Source organism: Ammospiza nelsoni, chromosome 21 (genome assembly GCF_027579445.1).
Source record: "Ammospiza nelsoni isolate bAmmNel1 chromosome 21, bAmmNel1.pri, whole genome shotgun sequence".
NCBI classification, from domain to species: domain Eukaryota; kingdom Metazoa; phylum Chordata; class Aves; order Passeriformes; family Passerellidae; genus Ammospiza; species Ammospiza nelsoni.
Window position 1 is genome coordinate 6,944,880 of NC_080653.1, and position 15,139 is coordinate 6,960,018.

Genomic DNA, 15,139 nt, shown 5'->3' on the forward strand with positions numbered 1-15,139 from the left:
CAATTCCCAAGGTGCAGAATGGGAAAGCTCCTCTTTCCCTCTGCATGGAGAAGGAAATAATGAAGGTGGCAGAGGTGGACCAGAATGAGGGATTCTGCCAGAAATCCCTGACAGACTGAAGTGCACCCAGGATCCTCCTCCCTCCTGCCACACTGCAGATCAACTGCTCATTTTGGACACAACTCCCTCTGTTAGTCAACAGCAGGGTTGGAAAAAAGGTTCCCTGAGAGGCAGCTCAGTGTCTCCCACAAAAATCCCCTACAAGAACCACGTGGATTTGTCTGCCCTTTCTGAAGCCACCTGAGCTGAGATAGTAATTGATAAGAAATTTGCTTTTAATTATGTAAGGACAATGAAGTGATTTCCCAAAAGACAACCTGGGAAAAGCAGAGCTGTCAGGTGGATTGGGACAAAACCAAGTAACAGCTCTGGTGCCCCAGACCAGCAGAGTTAGAGGGAACAACTTGAACTGCAGCTGCCACTCAAGCACCATTCTCAGAATTATTTTTTATTCCTGCTTCTTTTAGACAAATACATCACCAACAATGGAATGTCTGGAGTCAGGGAACTCGGAACTTGGTTGTTCCTCTGATATTTCCCATCCTAACCAGATGGAAGGATGGAACTCCAGGAATACACTATTTAGAAACTTATATTAAAGAAATATAAATGCTATATCCTTAACTAATTCTTGCGAAGTAATTACTTTGAAGTTTTCCACATTTGGGGTAGGGACAAATTGAAATAATAAGTAGATAATATTATTTGTTCAATATTTATAACATAATTATGCCTTCCAGACTTTACTTTGTGGGGGGATGAGTAAGGAAATAAGCAATTAGCAGTGAAAAGGAAAAGGCAGTTTTAAGAACTGATTTGAAGGACAGGAAAAATGTTTACCATTAAGAGGGGTAATGATATTTCAATCAACAGGCTAAATATAAAAGAGCACTAAGAAAAATGAACTAGGCAAACCAGAAAGATCACCAGGGCTGGAAAAGTAAATACACAGAATTTCTATATTTAGGGAGCTGACATTTTTGCTCCTGAACAGATGGCACAAGCTGCTGCTGCTTCAGAGATGTTGCTGGTGGCAGTTTGCTCAGGAGACCAGTGCCCACAGGCCTGGGCATCCCACAGCAGCTCCAGGGGACAAACAGATTTCAAAAAGGCATTTAAAAAGGTGAAACATCAGCTTGCTGTCCCTTCAGGTGAGTTTTGATGCTGATTTCCAGAGCAGCTGAGCAGTGAAGGGCGGCAGAAGCTCAAACATGAGGACCTGCTGCAGCTTTGGGGCACCCCCTGTGCCCCATTCCCTGCTGCCCTGCCCTGGCAATGCCAACCCCCCTGGCAGCCCTTCCCCTGCATTCCACACCCCCACAGAACCTCTGACACCACGAGGGCTCTGAGACACTCAAACTTTCCAGAGAGAGCTCCAGAGCATTCCGGGGCCATGCTGAGGGCACCTCCACACCCACAGCTCCCTCAGAGAACATCCCAGACACCACCCCAACACCACCTCTGACTGTCACACTGTCACCTCTGCCAGTCACACTGCTACCTCTGCCTGTCACACTGCCACCCCTGTATGTCCCACTGCCACTGCCACCCCTGCCAGCCTTCCTCCAGGCCCACAGCTGGCCCCAGCACCCCAGATGCCAGCAGAAATACCCTGTGGTATTTCACCTGTGGAGCTCTGTCACCTCCACTCCCACAGAGAAGGACTCAGGAGGTTCTCCAAAAGCTCTGCCCTTCCCTTCATCACTTTCTCAGCGGTCAGCACCAGAATATTTGTGAAACAGGCAAGGATCTCTGGTTTGAGCAGGTATGGGATGCAGCAGCCCCATGGTAACTCTTCTTTTTAACAGAGAATTGCTCCAATCTACACAAGTGACGTTTTCAACCCTTCTTTTCCTAAATTTGGTCACTTTACCAATTAAAGCCTTGAGCATTCTTATCCAGGCAAAAACTCACACACTTTTTTATAACACTCCTTCATTCTTGACCTCAACATCTTCCAGAATCAGTGAATTCCATGGCCCAATTATTCATTGTATGAAAATAATCTTTGCATTTCTTTGGCAACTTTTAGCTTAACTCAGTGTCTCTTCCCATGCTACACAAACCCAGAAAAAGGATCTCTGTGCTCTCTGTGGCACTGTTTTTTATTTCTCCTCCTCTTTTACCAGGTATCAATCCCAGTCCTCTCAATCTTTTGCCACAAACTCCTTTTCCCAAGCCTGGGACACAGGGCCAGGTGTTCAGGCTGCTGCTAAAGCATGGACAAATTTTCCTAAACTAAAAGAGCCTGGAGGAATTGAGGGGCAATAAATCCTTAAGCAGGGGCAATAAATCCAAAAAGCAGGTACTTCCTGCCATTGCCTAGGATGGCAGGAATGGGACAGGAGCCAAGCCCAGCTCCAGGACAGTCCCTTCACATCCTTGTGCCCAAGTGAAGGCTCCACCCTTTCTTCCCTCCTAAAGCAGAGCACAGCTTTCCCCTCTCTTCCCACTTTCTCAACTCCCACCTTGGTTTCCTCCTCCAAACAGGTATTCCCTGAATTTTTAGCCAATTTCACCCAACTTTCCAACAAAAGGATCCTTCTCAAAGCATTTCACTTTCCTGCTGAAACCTTGAAAACGTTTCTCCTCTCTTCCTCTGAGACCAGACACGCATCTGAGAGCTGCAAAGCCTCCAAAGGAGTGAAATAAACCTTAAAAAAACCTTAAATAAACCTTACCCCTCCTCGGAACTTCATCTCTGCCTCCTGCCAGCTCCCGCTGCCCTCGCAGAGCCTTCGCTTACGCTGCTGCAAAAAGCAGCACTCTCAGGACAACTTCTCTCCTCTGTCAGCTGCTTTATTTTTTTAATTTTTTTTTTTCATGGCATTTTCAGCGCAGTCAGAACTCCCTCCCTCCACCAGCTCCTACTGGAGCATCTGGAGAGGGCGTTTTCCAAGGAGAACTCCCCTCCCAGCAGGAGCAGCCCGGCAGAGGCAGTCCCAGGGAAATCAGCTGCGCTCTGCCTGTGGTGTTCCCGCTGCCCAATGACAGGAAAAATGGAAAGAAAAGTCATCCCAGGCACTGGAAAAGCTGGGGCTGAGCCCAGCACACAAAGCACAGCCATCAGACAGGAAGAGAGGAGCTCTGGGACAGGGGGTGATTGTCCTGGGACAGCAGTGAGGACAGGGTTGCCCAGACCCGCCCCAGCTCACCCCAAACACAGCAAACCCACAATTATTACACTGGGAATCACCCCCTCAGAGAATCAGAGACCATAAAGAATCCAGGCCTGGATGCTGTTTGCCTTTACAAGGATTTAAAATCACAGAATGGTTTGGGTTGGAAGGGACCTTAAATATCACCTATTTCCAATTCCATCAAGCCCCATCCAACCTGGCTAATGCAGGATTTTATTCCAGATTCCTTAGGAGTCATCCACCACCAAAACACCCATTTTACCTGAAAGTTGTGAGGTCCTTATTACAAAATAACCTGCACTAGCAAGGAAAAGCTTTCTAGAGAACACAGTGAAGGCCCTGCTGCCCTCATTCCCCAGCCCTTGCAAACACAAGTTGCACATTTTGCTGTCTCTGAGCTCATCAGTTTTCTCACACAGAATTATTTATGATCACAGTTACACCAAGAGTGTGAAAACCCCACCTCATTTCCCACCCACCTCCTGAGATAAGGACATTCTGACAAAAATACTGCACAGCCTTCATTAGCATTAGGGAAAAGTGAAAGAACAAGAGACAGTGGACACAGGCTGGAAGAAGGGAAATTCCAATGAGTTCTTGAGAAATTTCTTTTCCCAATGAAATATGTTGTCAAATACTGGAACAGGGGTCCCAAAAAGTTGTGAAACACTATCCCTGGAGATATTTAAAACTCAACCAGACAATGCCTGAGTGACTCAATCTAAATTGGTCCTGCCCAGAAGTGAGGTTGGACCAGAGATCTCCACAAGTTTTTTCCAATCTAAAATCACTCTATGATTTTATTAAACATTTTGTTCCTCAATGGACTAAGCTGTGGATCCATCCTAAAAGGAGTTATAGATAGTGCAAATAAAGATATAAATCTGTTAGAGAGGATGCCACCCCTCAGGTGTTTCAGGCAATTCATATTGTGAGCTGACAAGCAGATTCTCTAATCATTGAACATGCAGAGCCATGGAAAGATTCCCAAGCTCAGCTGCTGATGTTTCATGACTGGCACTATCTGCACTCAGCTCTGCTTAAAGGGTTTTTTGTTTGCTTTGTTTTTTCCCTTCTTATCAAAATGCATCCTTCACAAATTCTGCTACAGGAAGGGTAAGGTCAAGACCTGAAGTAAAAAGATTTAGAGCAAAAAGCTAAAAAGCTTCATCCTGCTCAGAGAGGAGGCTATTTAAAAGCAAACACACACAGCAGATGTTGTCAGTGGTTGGGTGCAGCACTCCCCTCTAATTAGCTCTGCCCAAGGCAGAGATCCCAGAGATCCTGGCTGTGGTGGATGTCACAGGCAGAATGTGCCAAGGATTTGGGATGGAGCTTGGCTGCTGGGAGCACTGCAGTGCCACAGCTCCTCTGCCCTCTCAGACTCCATTTTGAACATTATTTGTGCTTCTTGCACAACTCTGTTTGAAAGGACTTTCACTCACTCCTTATCTCAGCTAGGTGAATTTTTAACAGCAGCAGCTTCAGGATGTGGCTCAGAGGAGGGTTCAGCTTTGGGCTGGCCCTGGAGGAAGTGGACACTGCTCCAAGCCCCTCTCCTGTGCACAGGTGAGATCAGAAGTGATAAAAACTCCATTTCCCAAACTGAGTCACATCAGCCATTAGTGAAACACAACAGTGAGCCCTGAGCCAGGAGTTTTCCAAGCATAATTAAAGCTGTGGCCTGGCAGCTCTAACTCTTCAGGAGGAGAATGTCAGTGCTCCACCAGCACTCCTCAAACCAAAATAATTGTCACCAAACAGATTCAGTTAAACTCCTGTTACAATTCTAAGTATTAGCAGAGTTATCTGCACACAAACAACCTCATCTTTTCCTTCCTAACACTTCTCAGATCACATCTCATCACAGAAAATGCCACATAAGAGAAAAGTATACAACACCCCAGCACTAAAAAGTAGATTTTTAAACATATTTCCCTTGGTTTTTTCATTCAGGAGAACCCTTTTATTTATTTATTCACTGAAAAGACCTTTCCTCAAAATGCTTTTTTTCTGCAGCCAAACTACTGCCCAACTTCTGCTGGTGAGCAAATCCTGCATGTGGATTAACCTAAATTAGGAGGGGAAAAAAAAAAAGTTGGAAAGCAGAGATAATTTTACTTTATAAGATCTTGATCCTGGATTATGAAGGTGATAAAACCAGACTCTTCCTTTCCAGCAGAGCCCAGCCCTTGTCTGTGATTTCTGCTGAGGATGGCTGGCAAGGTCTGGCTCACTCCAACAGGCAACTACAGGCCGAGAGATGAATCAAGTTTTCCAGGCCTCACCAGTTAGAAGTGACTCATTTAAACCCTGGATTAGAGCACTGGGATTGCTCTGCTCGTTGCAGATAAGCAGCTGATTCCCTGAATACAATATCACATTCAAAGCAAGGGGACTGGAAACCTTTCCTGTCAGCCCTGCTCCAACAGGCTCGCTAAGCTACACCCGCAAGCAGTGGCTCTGCTGAAAAAATAAAGAGTTTGGTCCCATAAAAACACCACCAGTGTTCCCCTCTGCAGTGCAGATTTCACTGAAAAATATAACTCTGGAGGTATGAAATGCTGCCTTGGGTTTATGCTGTTCAAAAATCAACATGGATCACATCTGTGTTACTCCAAAAGGTGTCAAGTTCATCTATAAGTGAGTGAGTTCTTTCTGGATTTTTGTAATATTAGTTATTTCTGCCTTGCTAAAGAACTACAGAATAAGATACATTCCATAATTAGAAAGCACTTGGCAAAAATACCATGGGAAAGAAACCACCCTAAACAGGCCAGGAATTTGAGAGCCCTTCCTCTTGCAGGTCAGAGGAACGTCTTAATCAAAAAATAGAAATGTCTTTAACCTGTCACATGTGTCCTGCTGTCCAGATTATCCTGATCTAAAACTGATTAAAATGCCTCACATTCCTAAAACACCCTATAGCAGAAGCTGAAGGTTCTGAGGGACATTTGTCCCGTTGCTTAGGAAAAGCACCCTGTGTCCCACAGAGGATGAACATCCAACTGCAGGATAAGGATAAATCAATGCCCTGCCAAAGAGCCAATGCTAAATATTGTAACAGGTTTGATAAAAAGGCAAACCCTCCTCCCTATATTATTAGTTCTGCTAAGAATTGTCTCTTTTCTATCCAGTTTTTAGATTAAAGCATCTCCTCTTCCCCTCTCCAGAGTGCTCCAAACAAGTCATCATGAGCAGAGGTTTGAACACAGGACACTGGTCCCTGGAGACACAACATTCCTGCTCAGTTATGAAACTGCACACCTAGAAAGGTTAAACCAAAAGCTTGTTATACTCACTCAAAAGGTGCCTCAAGATGATGAAAGTTCCTTCACTTTACTGCAAACTTCATGACATCACAAGTTGACTGAATTCCCCGATTCTGTGTGAAGGTGTTTGCAAAGTTACAGACAAAACCTTCAAAATAGTGAGGTGTGGCCAAAAGGGTTCAAAAACCAGAAGACAAAGAATATTTAGATTATTATTTTGGATTCTAATTTATGCTTTGTAATGCCTAAAACTGTCAATACTGGTTTTGTTTGTTTTAAGAAAGCTTTGTCAGTGAGAACACCAAACTTCTTTTCTTCCCAAGCTCAGTCTTTCATAAATAAATACAAAAAAAAAAGGAATATTGCAAAAAATGGAGATGCACACGTCTCCTTGGATTCCTGCACTTTCTGTGCCAGTGCTGTTCCCTGTTTTGATGCCCCTGGTGATGGATTAAAAGGCACATATGACAGGCTTGTATTTAGTTATGGCTCCCGCACACACACAATAATTCTGGGTCTATGACGTGAGCGAAAACAGAAACTGGGTTAATCTAACAAATTAAGATAAATTTTCCTTGTTGTTGCTTTCTGCTGAGGCAGTGAAACAGAAATGGCTGGCTGGCTTTGACAGTGGCCATCAGAACAAAGTCCCACTTTACAGTCACCAGATGCCCTTAATGCGATGCCAGCTTGTCTCATGCCCGTGGCTGCTCCCGCTCACGGTCCTGTCAGGGTTTCCCTGATTTTACAAACACACTCCAATCCCAACAGCAATTGTTGCACTGACTCCAACAGCAACGTTTAAACCCAGCAGTTAATTCCCTGTGATTGCTCTGACACAATGGTTTGCAGCAGCTCCCTGCAGTGGCTGTGGCAGGGATGGGGTTTGGAGGGAGCTGGTAACACAAACAGCCTGACTCAGTCCAGCTGATGTGCATTCCTGCCGACTGACTTTGCAAACAGTCACTCCTAGTGGCAGGACCTACAGCTTCCTTTTAAGGGGAAAAAATGTTTTCACAGGAAAAATTAAGTGTTCAAAGCCTGTGCATATCTCTGTGCTTCCAGTGAGTCTCGCCTGTAAAAACACTTCTTGTTGCACGCAGCAGAACAAAAACTTCTCCTTCCTTAATTTAAAGCTGTTCCTCTTTTTTAACACAGCCATTGGCTGTCTGCCCATCCCTGGCACTCTCAGGTGAAATATCCTAGCACACTGCTTTTCACACAAATCAGCACTGAACACAGAGCTGGTTTTCCAAAGGAAGGACTCAATTTGAGTGAGGAAAACACGATGAAAGAGAACAGGGAACGTTCAGGCTGCAGACAAAACTTTCCAGCTCACACTGCTGACTGACAGTTCCTATTCCTTCACATTTCTTTTCCTGCATTTCTGAAAAGAGGTTCAGTGTTAGAAAGGGCTTCAGGCTGGAAAGCAAATCACAACAAAAACTTCTTGTTCCATCCACTGAGATAAGGAAAGAGTGAGCACTGGTGCTTTGCCTGCAAGTTAGATGAAGGAAACAGGATTTCCCTCTGCTACTCCCTGAGCAAGATCCCAAGGAAATGTTTCTAATAATAGGAAATTACTATATAAGGCCAGATCAGCACTAAACTGTTTGCAGTCTGGAGGAGAAGGATGTACAGGAATCCTGAGGAGCTGCTCACACATCAGGGCAAGGCAGCACACCCAGGGCTCCCCTCCACACAGAGGGACAGAGTTTAACCTGAGCTGAGCAGGGTCCTGTCCTACAGCCCTAAATAGCAACTAAATGGACAGATTAGAGATGCTCTGTCCTTCTGTGATGCCCTTGCTTTTCTCCATGGCAGGAAAAAGACAGAATATACTTTGAAATCTATAAAATAATACTTGCAAAGCAAAGCTAAGCAGGTCTCTGATTGGGAAAGGGCAGAAAAAGACACAATCACACAACATGAGCAGAGCTGATGCAGAGGGCAGGCTGAGAGCTCCCCTTCCTGGGCTGCAGATCCATGGAGCACCAATGTTTTATGAACTGGACAGTTCTTACTCATCTTGGTTTAAACAGCAAAGACATTGGGCACCATTTAAGTTCATTTTTGCAGCATTCCCACAAAATAGCAGGAATTAATGTCTCCTAGGCCAAGAGTTTCAGCAGCTCCAGGCAGCTGCACATCCCAGCAGAGCTGCCAGGGATGTGCATCCTTTCCACCATCCCTTCAGCAGACACCAAACCTGCAAGCCCAGTTAAAGGACACATTTTTCTTCTTATAAAAATGGGAGTTACTACAACAATGCTCACAGAGGCCTCCTTTGGGGAAAGTGATAGAACTGGAAGGTTTCTCTGTGATTCCCATCAAGGGGGATCTTTCCATCTCTGTTATTCTATGGGGAAGGCCAGGAGCACCCAGTGCAGGGCAGCCTGCTGAGCAAACACAGCCCCAGAGCTGCCACGGAAACGAGCACAATATAAATTGCCAGACATATTTATCACCCAGAGTTTTGTTAGGTTTTTTTTTTTTTCCTCCTTGACAGCAAGAGATGTTTGTGACAAAATGTACAAACAATTCTGTATCTGCAGCCTTGCCACATCCTATGTCTCTTCTCTGCAGAATGACACAACTTCCAGGGGAAAGCGAGGCCAAATCCCAGCCAACATTTTCCTGTCAGCTGGTGAGACCTCCTTGAGCTGCAGGGCTCAGTTTGCCACAGCAAATTTAATTTAAAAAAACTTAAAAAGAGAGCATTTAAAAAAAAAACAAAAACCACAACCCAGGCTATCCTTGTGAAAGTCATTGATGAGAGATTAGAGTTTGACAGCAAAGTTCTCTCTGCATCACAGCATCAGGAGCTTCACAGCCCCCATGAAAACACAGCTGAGATTCCCAATAATTCCCAATTCCCTCTGCTGTCCCTCAGGATTCCTCCAGTGCCACCAGGACCTCAGCAGCTGCCCCTGGTCCCCACAACACCTGGCCAGGACAGGGTGTGCACTCAGAGCCTTCCAGGGCCTGTTCTGGGCCAAGAGGATGTTTCACTCTGGGCTTTATCTTTAGGGACATCTTGATTTCTGAGGATTTTTAGACTGACCTTTAATTTTTGTCCTGTTAAATACTTCACATCCTTGACTGCACAGCAAGGGGGAAAATGAGTGCAGGCACCAGGCAGAGCTGGGAAATACAAGTGGTTATGACTCTGAGAGAAAAACAGCTACAAAAAAGCTCTAATTTTAAATGCTCTTATGCCTCTTTTCTCATGTAATACTTGCTCCATAACAATTATAAAGCAATTCAGCAAGATGGCCTCTGCTGCTATGGTTTGTGGTCAGTGGTATCTGAAGTTAAATTTGGAGAAGAACATTTTTGGGAATGAGCTCCCTGTGGATTTAAGTCAGTACAAAGTCTCAGCTGTCAGGCTGGACCCTAACACTGCTGTATTCCCTGTTTATTTTTCATACCAGCTCCAAGGATGCAGGCACTAAGATGTTTGCTCAGTTTCAAAGTCAAGTCCAGGAGAAATAAGATATTTGTCTTGGCTCTAAAAAGTGAGAAGAATCGTACCTGTGTATTGACAGGATCCCAAGCCTCCCCTGTGCCCTCAGTGATTGCAAAAATCTTCTCTAAATATAGAAATTATCTGTTTAGAACTGCCAGCACTAAAGCAGAAAGTTTAAGTTGCTTTATTTTCTTTAGTAGGTTAAATCTGAAACTTAAGGAAGGCTACCTGAAAGACATCATTCTTAACTGTGCCAACACTCATCATTTTACACAAAAATCCATTTTACATACAAATCCAAATACCAAATTTATCTACTACATCAGACTGCTTTACAGGAAAGAACTTCACTTCACTGACCTCTCTTGTCGTTTTCTCTTCTAACTGACAATTTCACCTATGTAGCTTTACATTAAAACAAACCACACCCAAAATCAGATCATTAGTACTGTGAAAAACAGTTTAAAAAGGAAATACCTCCCTCCAAAACAGCCAAATGAAATTGTTTCTTTTAAGGCAGCATGGAGCTTTTCCTTTTTATAAAACTTGAATAAAGCTATCGTGGAATTCCTAATTTGTTTTCAAAGCCATGAACTTTTCTGTTATGTGCAGACTGCAGCATAGGTAATATCTAGATTTTATGAGTATATTCAAGCTTCCAAAGTCAGAAGAATAAAGGTCAAATGACTAAAACTTTCCTCAAAAGCACAGGAGAGAGGCTCACATATGGAACATATTTGCCTAAATTTGGATTTTTTTAGAAAATATTTTGTACATGAGTGATACCCCAACAAATAACTAACCCTACTCCTCTCTACTGTTACTGTAACAACAAAATCCCTTTCTATGGACAGTTTATAGTAGGATAAAGATGTTTATATCAATGTAATATCTGGGATATTTTTATAATTTGTACCCAAAATATGGGGATATGTTGCTGTGAGCAACATTTTGTATTGGTACAATTGCATTTGCCATAGGTTTGTTCCATGGATTATCCACAGGTTCCTTGGGGAAAAAGCCAAATCAGCAACCTGTGAGTGTTGGGTGATATCTGGGAGTAACAAATTCTTATTTTCCTTCTGGGTGTGACCCCCCTTTGAAGCAAACTCTGTAGAAATTCCGTGGCAAACTCCAAGTTCTCAAGTGGAGTTAAGTTCATTGAATGCTTTGGATATTCAAACAAGTGGAGCAGTTTTTTAATTTGATGATTTGTAAGTGAAGAGTTTACAGGCACAATTTGTACTTCCACTTCTTTTTTTTTTTTTAACTTCTTATTTTTATTTTCCTTTTTCCTCTCTCCTCTGTTTCAAACTGACTTTGTTTGGCCTAAGGCAGGCAGTTATTTTGGGGCAGTGCAAAGTTATAAATAAATTCTAATAAAACTATTAGTGACACACATGAGACTGAACTTTTCAAACCATTCTTTGTAAGGGAACAAAGAGCACTTTACACTGACTGTGATGCCACAAGCCCCCAAAGAAAAATTTAAGGAAAGAGTTTCAACAACTAGCTCATGAACCCAAAATAAGAATATTGGATGAGCTGTAGAAATTCCAGATTGTGCTGAAAGGAAGGGGCTGAGCAGTCTGTCTGCAGGGGGAAGGAGAGGAGCCAGAGGCTGGCAGAGAGCTGAGCACGTGGGCAGATGATATTGCAGCTGATGTCTGAGCTGCTTCCCTTTGCCCTGCCTGCCCTGCTCCTGCTCCAAAGGAGGGGAAAAGGCAGCAGAGGAAGGGTATTTATTGTGTGAGCTCATCTCCTCTGGCTGCTCTGCCTGTGCCCCAAGGAGCCCCCCCTGTATCACTTAGGAAGGATTTAATGCTTTGGTGAATCTTTTCTGTCCCAAAATAGAGTCAGCATCACTTAACATCCACAGGGAATGATGAGCTGTCATTGGGATGGCAAAAGTGTTCCAGGCTGCCTGGAAAACAGAACTATAATTTCAGAAGGGTATCCCATTCCACCTGCATCAGTTGGCACTCACATTCAGAATATTCTCAATTCAGAATTTTGTTTTTCAAGATTGAATATTGTTTTCCAAGAATTTTAAAACTGACATTCCCATTGGATTAAAACCACCTTAAATCAAGATTTTTTAATGTAAAAAAAGCAGTATGACATTGATGTTAAAAAATAAATAAATTATGCCCTGCATAATTTACATTTGGATTACAAGCAATATCTCATCTCCAAGGTAGTTTCAACTCTCTCTTAAGGAGAACTACACAGTTTGCAATCTGCATTTTCAAAACTTTTTGCATTATCAGAGGCATCAGTTTAATCAGAAACAGAGACACTAAAGAACAATGAAGGAGTCCATCCCTTTGTGGTTCTCAGGAATGTGTGTTGCACATCTGGATAAACATGGGTCTGCAGAGAATGGAAACATTCATTCCTCAGCTGTGGTTGGGTCCAAACCCTTTTTCTTTCTCTGTCTGATTTACTCCTAATCCTGCATTTGGTGGCTGCAAAACTGCACAAACCCTGCTGAGGCTGACACAACAGGCCCAGGAGTCTTCCTCATGACCCTTCACACCTATTTTCTAAACAAAACCTTCTCCTGGGCTGTGAGCTCCAGCTGAAAGGAGAGATCCTGAAGGAATTGACAGTTGTGACATTAACAGAAATGCCAACTGTCCCACAGCATCTTGTTCTCCAGCAGGAGATGAGGGCTGGCACTCCTAAGAGAAAGCAAAGGGATGGACTTTTGCATTCCCTGTTTGTTTTTCATACCAAGCCCAAGGATGCAGTCACTAAGTTGTTTGCTCATTTTCAAAGTCAAGTCTAAGAGAAATAAGATATTTGTCTTGGCTCTAAAAAGTGAGAAGAATCAGAGGTATGAGACTGAGAAACTGAGAGCAGAGTTCACCATCCTGCTAGAAATCCTGGATTTGGAGATCTCATGGAAATTGGGTGCATTTAGATCTTTTGTTCTGATGCTGTGTGGGAAAACCCCACAGTCCATGGCAGCCAGGAGCACAAGAGGAACTGTCTGAACCATCCCACTGGGAAGGAAACACATTTTCCCCTCTGATTTCACAGGTACAGATCCTCTTGGATAGATCAAGGGCCTCCCCTTGGGAGGTGCTGCAGCACCATGAAGGAATCTGAGCTCTAATCTGACAGAAGGACCTAAGGCTCTCCAAAATAGATATTTCACATAGAAAAATCAACATTTGTTATCAAACCCCATCATGAAAGAAATACATAGAAACCACAGGCAGCAGCTTTGATTTGTTACCTTAAATTTTCTGTTTTACCAGCTCTCCTAAAGCCAGGGCAGCAGCATCTGCTGTTACAGCAACAACAGGAGCCCAGCCCTCATCACTCCAACAATGACAGGAGACTGCAAAAAGCTGAGAGCTGATACAAAATGCAGGGCAAGCCCTAAATTAACCCTGCCTTGCCAAGGACAGTGCTCTGCCCTCAGCCTCAGTGGTGTTGGAGTGCACCTGTGGCAGGAAAAAAGGTCAAGCTCTTTTATATCACCTAAAGGAAAGCATCAATATTTGAGGGTTTGTTTCAGGAGCTGTTGTTTGCATGGCTGAAGTAGAAAAACAGAGGCACAGAGAAGTTCATCACTGTAAATTATTGATCTGCTGCTTTCTACACACTGAAACTGGTAATTAAACAAATGGTAAAAAGATACTTCATCAATTATAAAGGTGCCACTTTAAATTACACTTGCTCCAGGATGAATAAAACACAGAGGTTAAATGCTTTGGGTATTTCATGCCTGCTTCTTGTTCAAAATCCTCACTGCACCAATGATTCTAATTCTCATATCCTGCTGCTCCAGAGCTGTGTGCTCTGTGTTAAGCTTCACAGAGGGAAATTAGAGCTTTTGTTTCACAAGTTTTAGTTCACACAATGTCCAGGAAGCACAGTGCCATGGTCAGGAAAGAGCATTTGGAGTAGATATCATGGGATTCCCTTTCTGCTCAGCAGGGCTGGTTATATGGCCACAAGTCAAAGCCCTGTGATTACAGCCCTCCCTCAAAAATCAGACAAAAAAAAAAAAAAAAAAAAAAAAAAGAGTTTTGTCTGCTAGCAGCCACTTGTGCAATCTATGAAGCACTGGGCAGACATTTGACACTGGCCTGATGGTTTTTAGTAGCTATAGACAAGCACACACCCTCTCCAACCTAAAATAACCAGCAAGCTGCTTGTGAAGCAATATGGTGATGACATCAAAGATGCCCTTTTAAGCAGAAATCATGTCACAATCATGATGATGACTCAAATTTGATTTGTGATAAAATTTTATATGAGGATGCACACCTTGCTGCATCAAGCTTAAGGTTATCTCATTCCACATGTTAAAGATGTGAATGTAAAAGTACACTAGCTCTAATACTGATTTTGAAACAGCAATCAAAGAACAGCTTGGCTATCTTGTTCTGGCATGGGTTCTCTAGAACAATTATTCCATCTTAAATAGATTTCACCCTGGGAAAGCATTTAGTGAAGGCTGAGTTCATCCATTGATTGAGATATGGAATATGAATATTCCAGGTTTAAGGCTGCAAATGCAGCAGAAGCAGCTGCCTTAAAGGCACATGCAAAACAACCCTAACAGGTGGACACAGCTGGCATCCCTCATGGAGCAGGGAAACAGCAGCTGCTGCCGGGGCCAGAACAATCCTGGAAGTCAAAGAGCTCATCATGGAGCAGAGGGGCAGGAGTGAAGGTGGGAGCTCAGAGAGGCTGAGGTGGAGAACTATCAGAATGTGGTGTGGAAGCTGGAGGTGATGGAAAGCTGCAGCTTTCAGCTGATGGAAACAGCCCCAGTGGATGATGGAGGTTGGGCTGTAGGATTTTTGTGGAGGAAAGAACATCAGTGCTTGGTAGGGGGACAGGAGAATCAAAGGCTGAGCTGACTCTTCCTACTGCTCCCCAGATAATGAGGCTGAAGCACAAGGAGAGCCAGCTCTGCCACAGGCCTGGTGCCAAGTGCTTTGTGAAGTGCTCCTTGCCTGTTCTGAGGAGAGTTACACAAGGTTAGGCTTTATTCATAAGTGCCTGATGGATCCTGTGTGTGCAGCAGCTCCTACCAGCAGAGCAATGTTTGTGGGAAATGTTAGCAAGAGTGTCTAAGAGATAAAGCCTTTGAGCTGCAGATGAAGCTGCCAACCCTCATTTCCAGCTTGTCAGAGCAAGTCCTCCTTGAAGTCAGCGGGCTGGAATGAAGAGAA

General features: G+C 43.7%; 1 protein-coding gene across 4 annotated transcripts in view; it reads right to left on the reverse strand.

Annotated features, from left to right (window-relative positions):
- Nucleotides 1–15,139, reverse strand: part of MYO1C (myosin IC) — a 51,526-nt gene that overhangs the window by 23,617 nt on the left and 12,770 nt on the right. Inside the window, exon 1 of one of the 4 annotated variants that reach the window (XM_059487118.1) lies at nt 2,742–2,963. The exons of the other annotated variants lie outside the window; for them this stretch is intronic. Coding sequence (XP_059343101.1) covers nt 2,742–2,759 — 18 coding nt within the window. The 5' untranslated portion in view covers nt 2,760–2,963. Of the gene's footprint in view, nt 1–2,741; nt 2,964–15,139 lie in introns of those variants that run through there. 4 annotated transcript variants of the gene reach the window in all.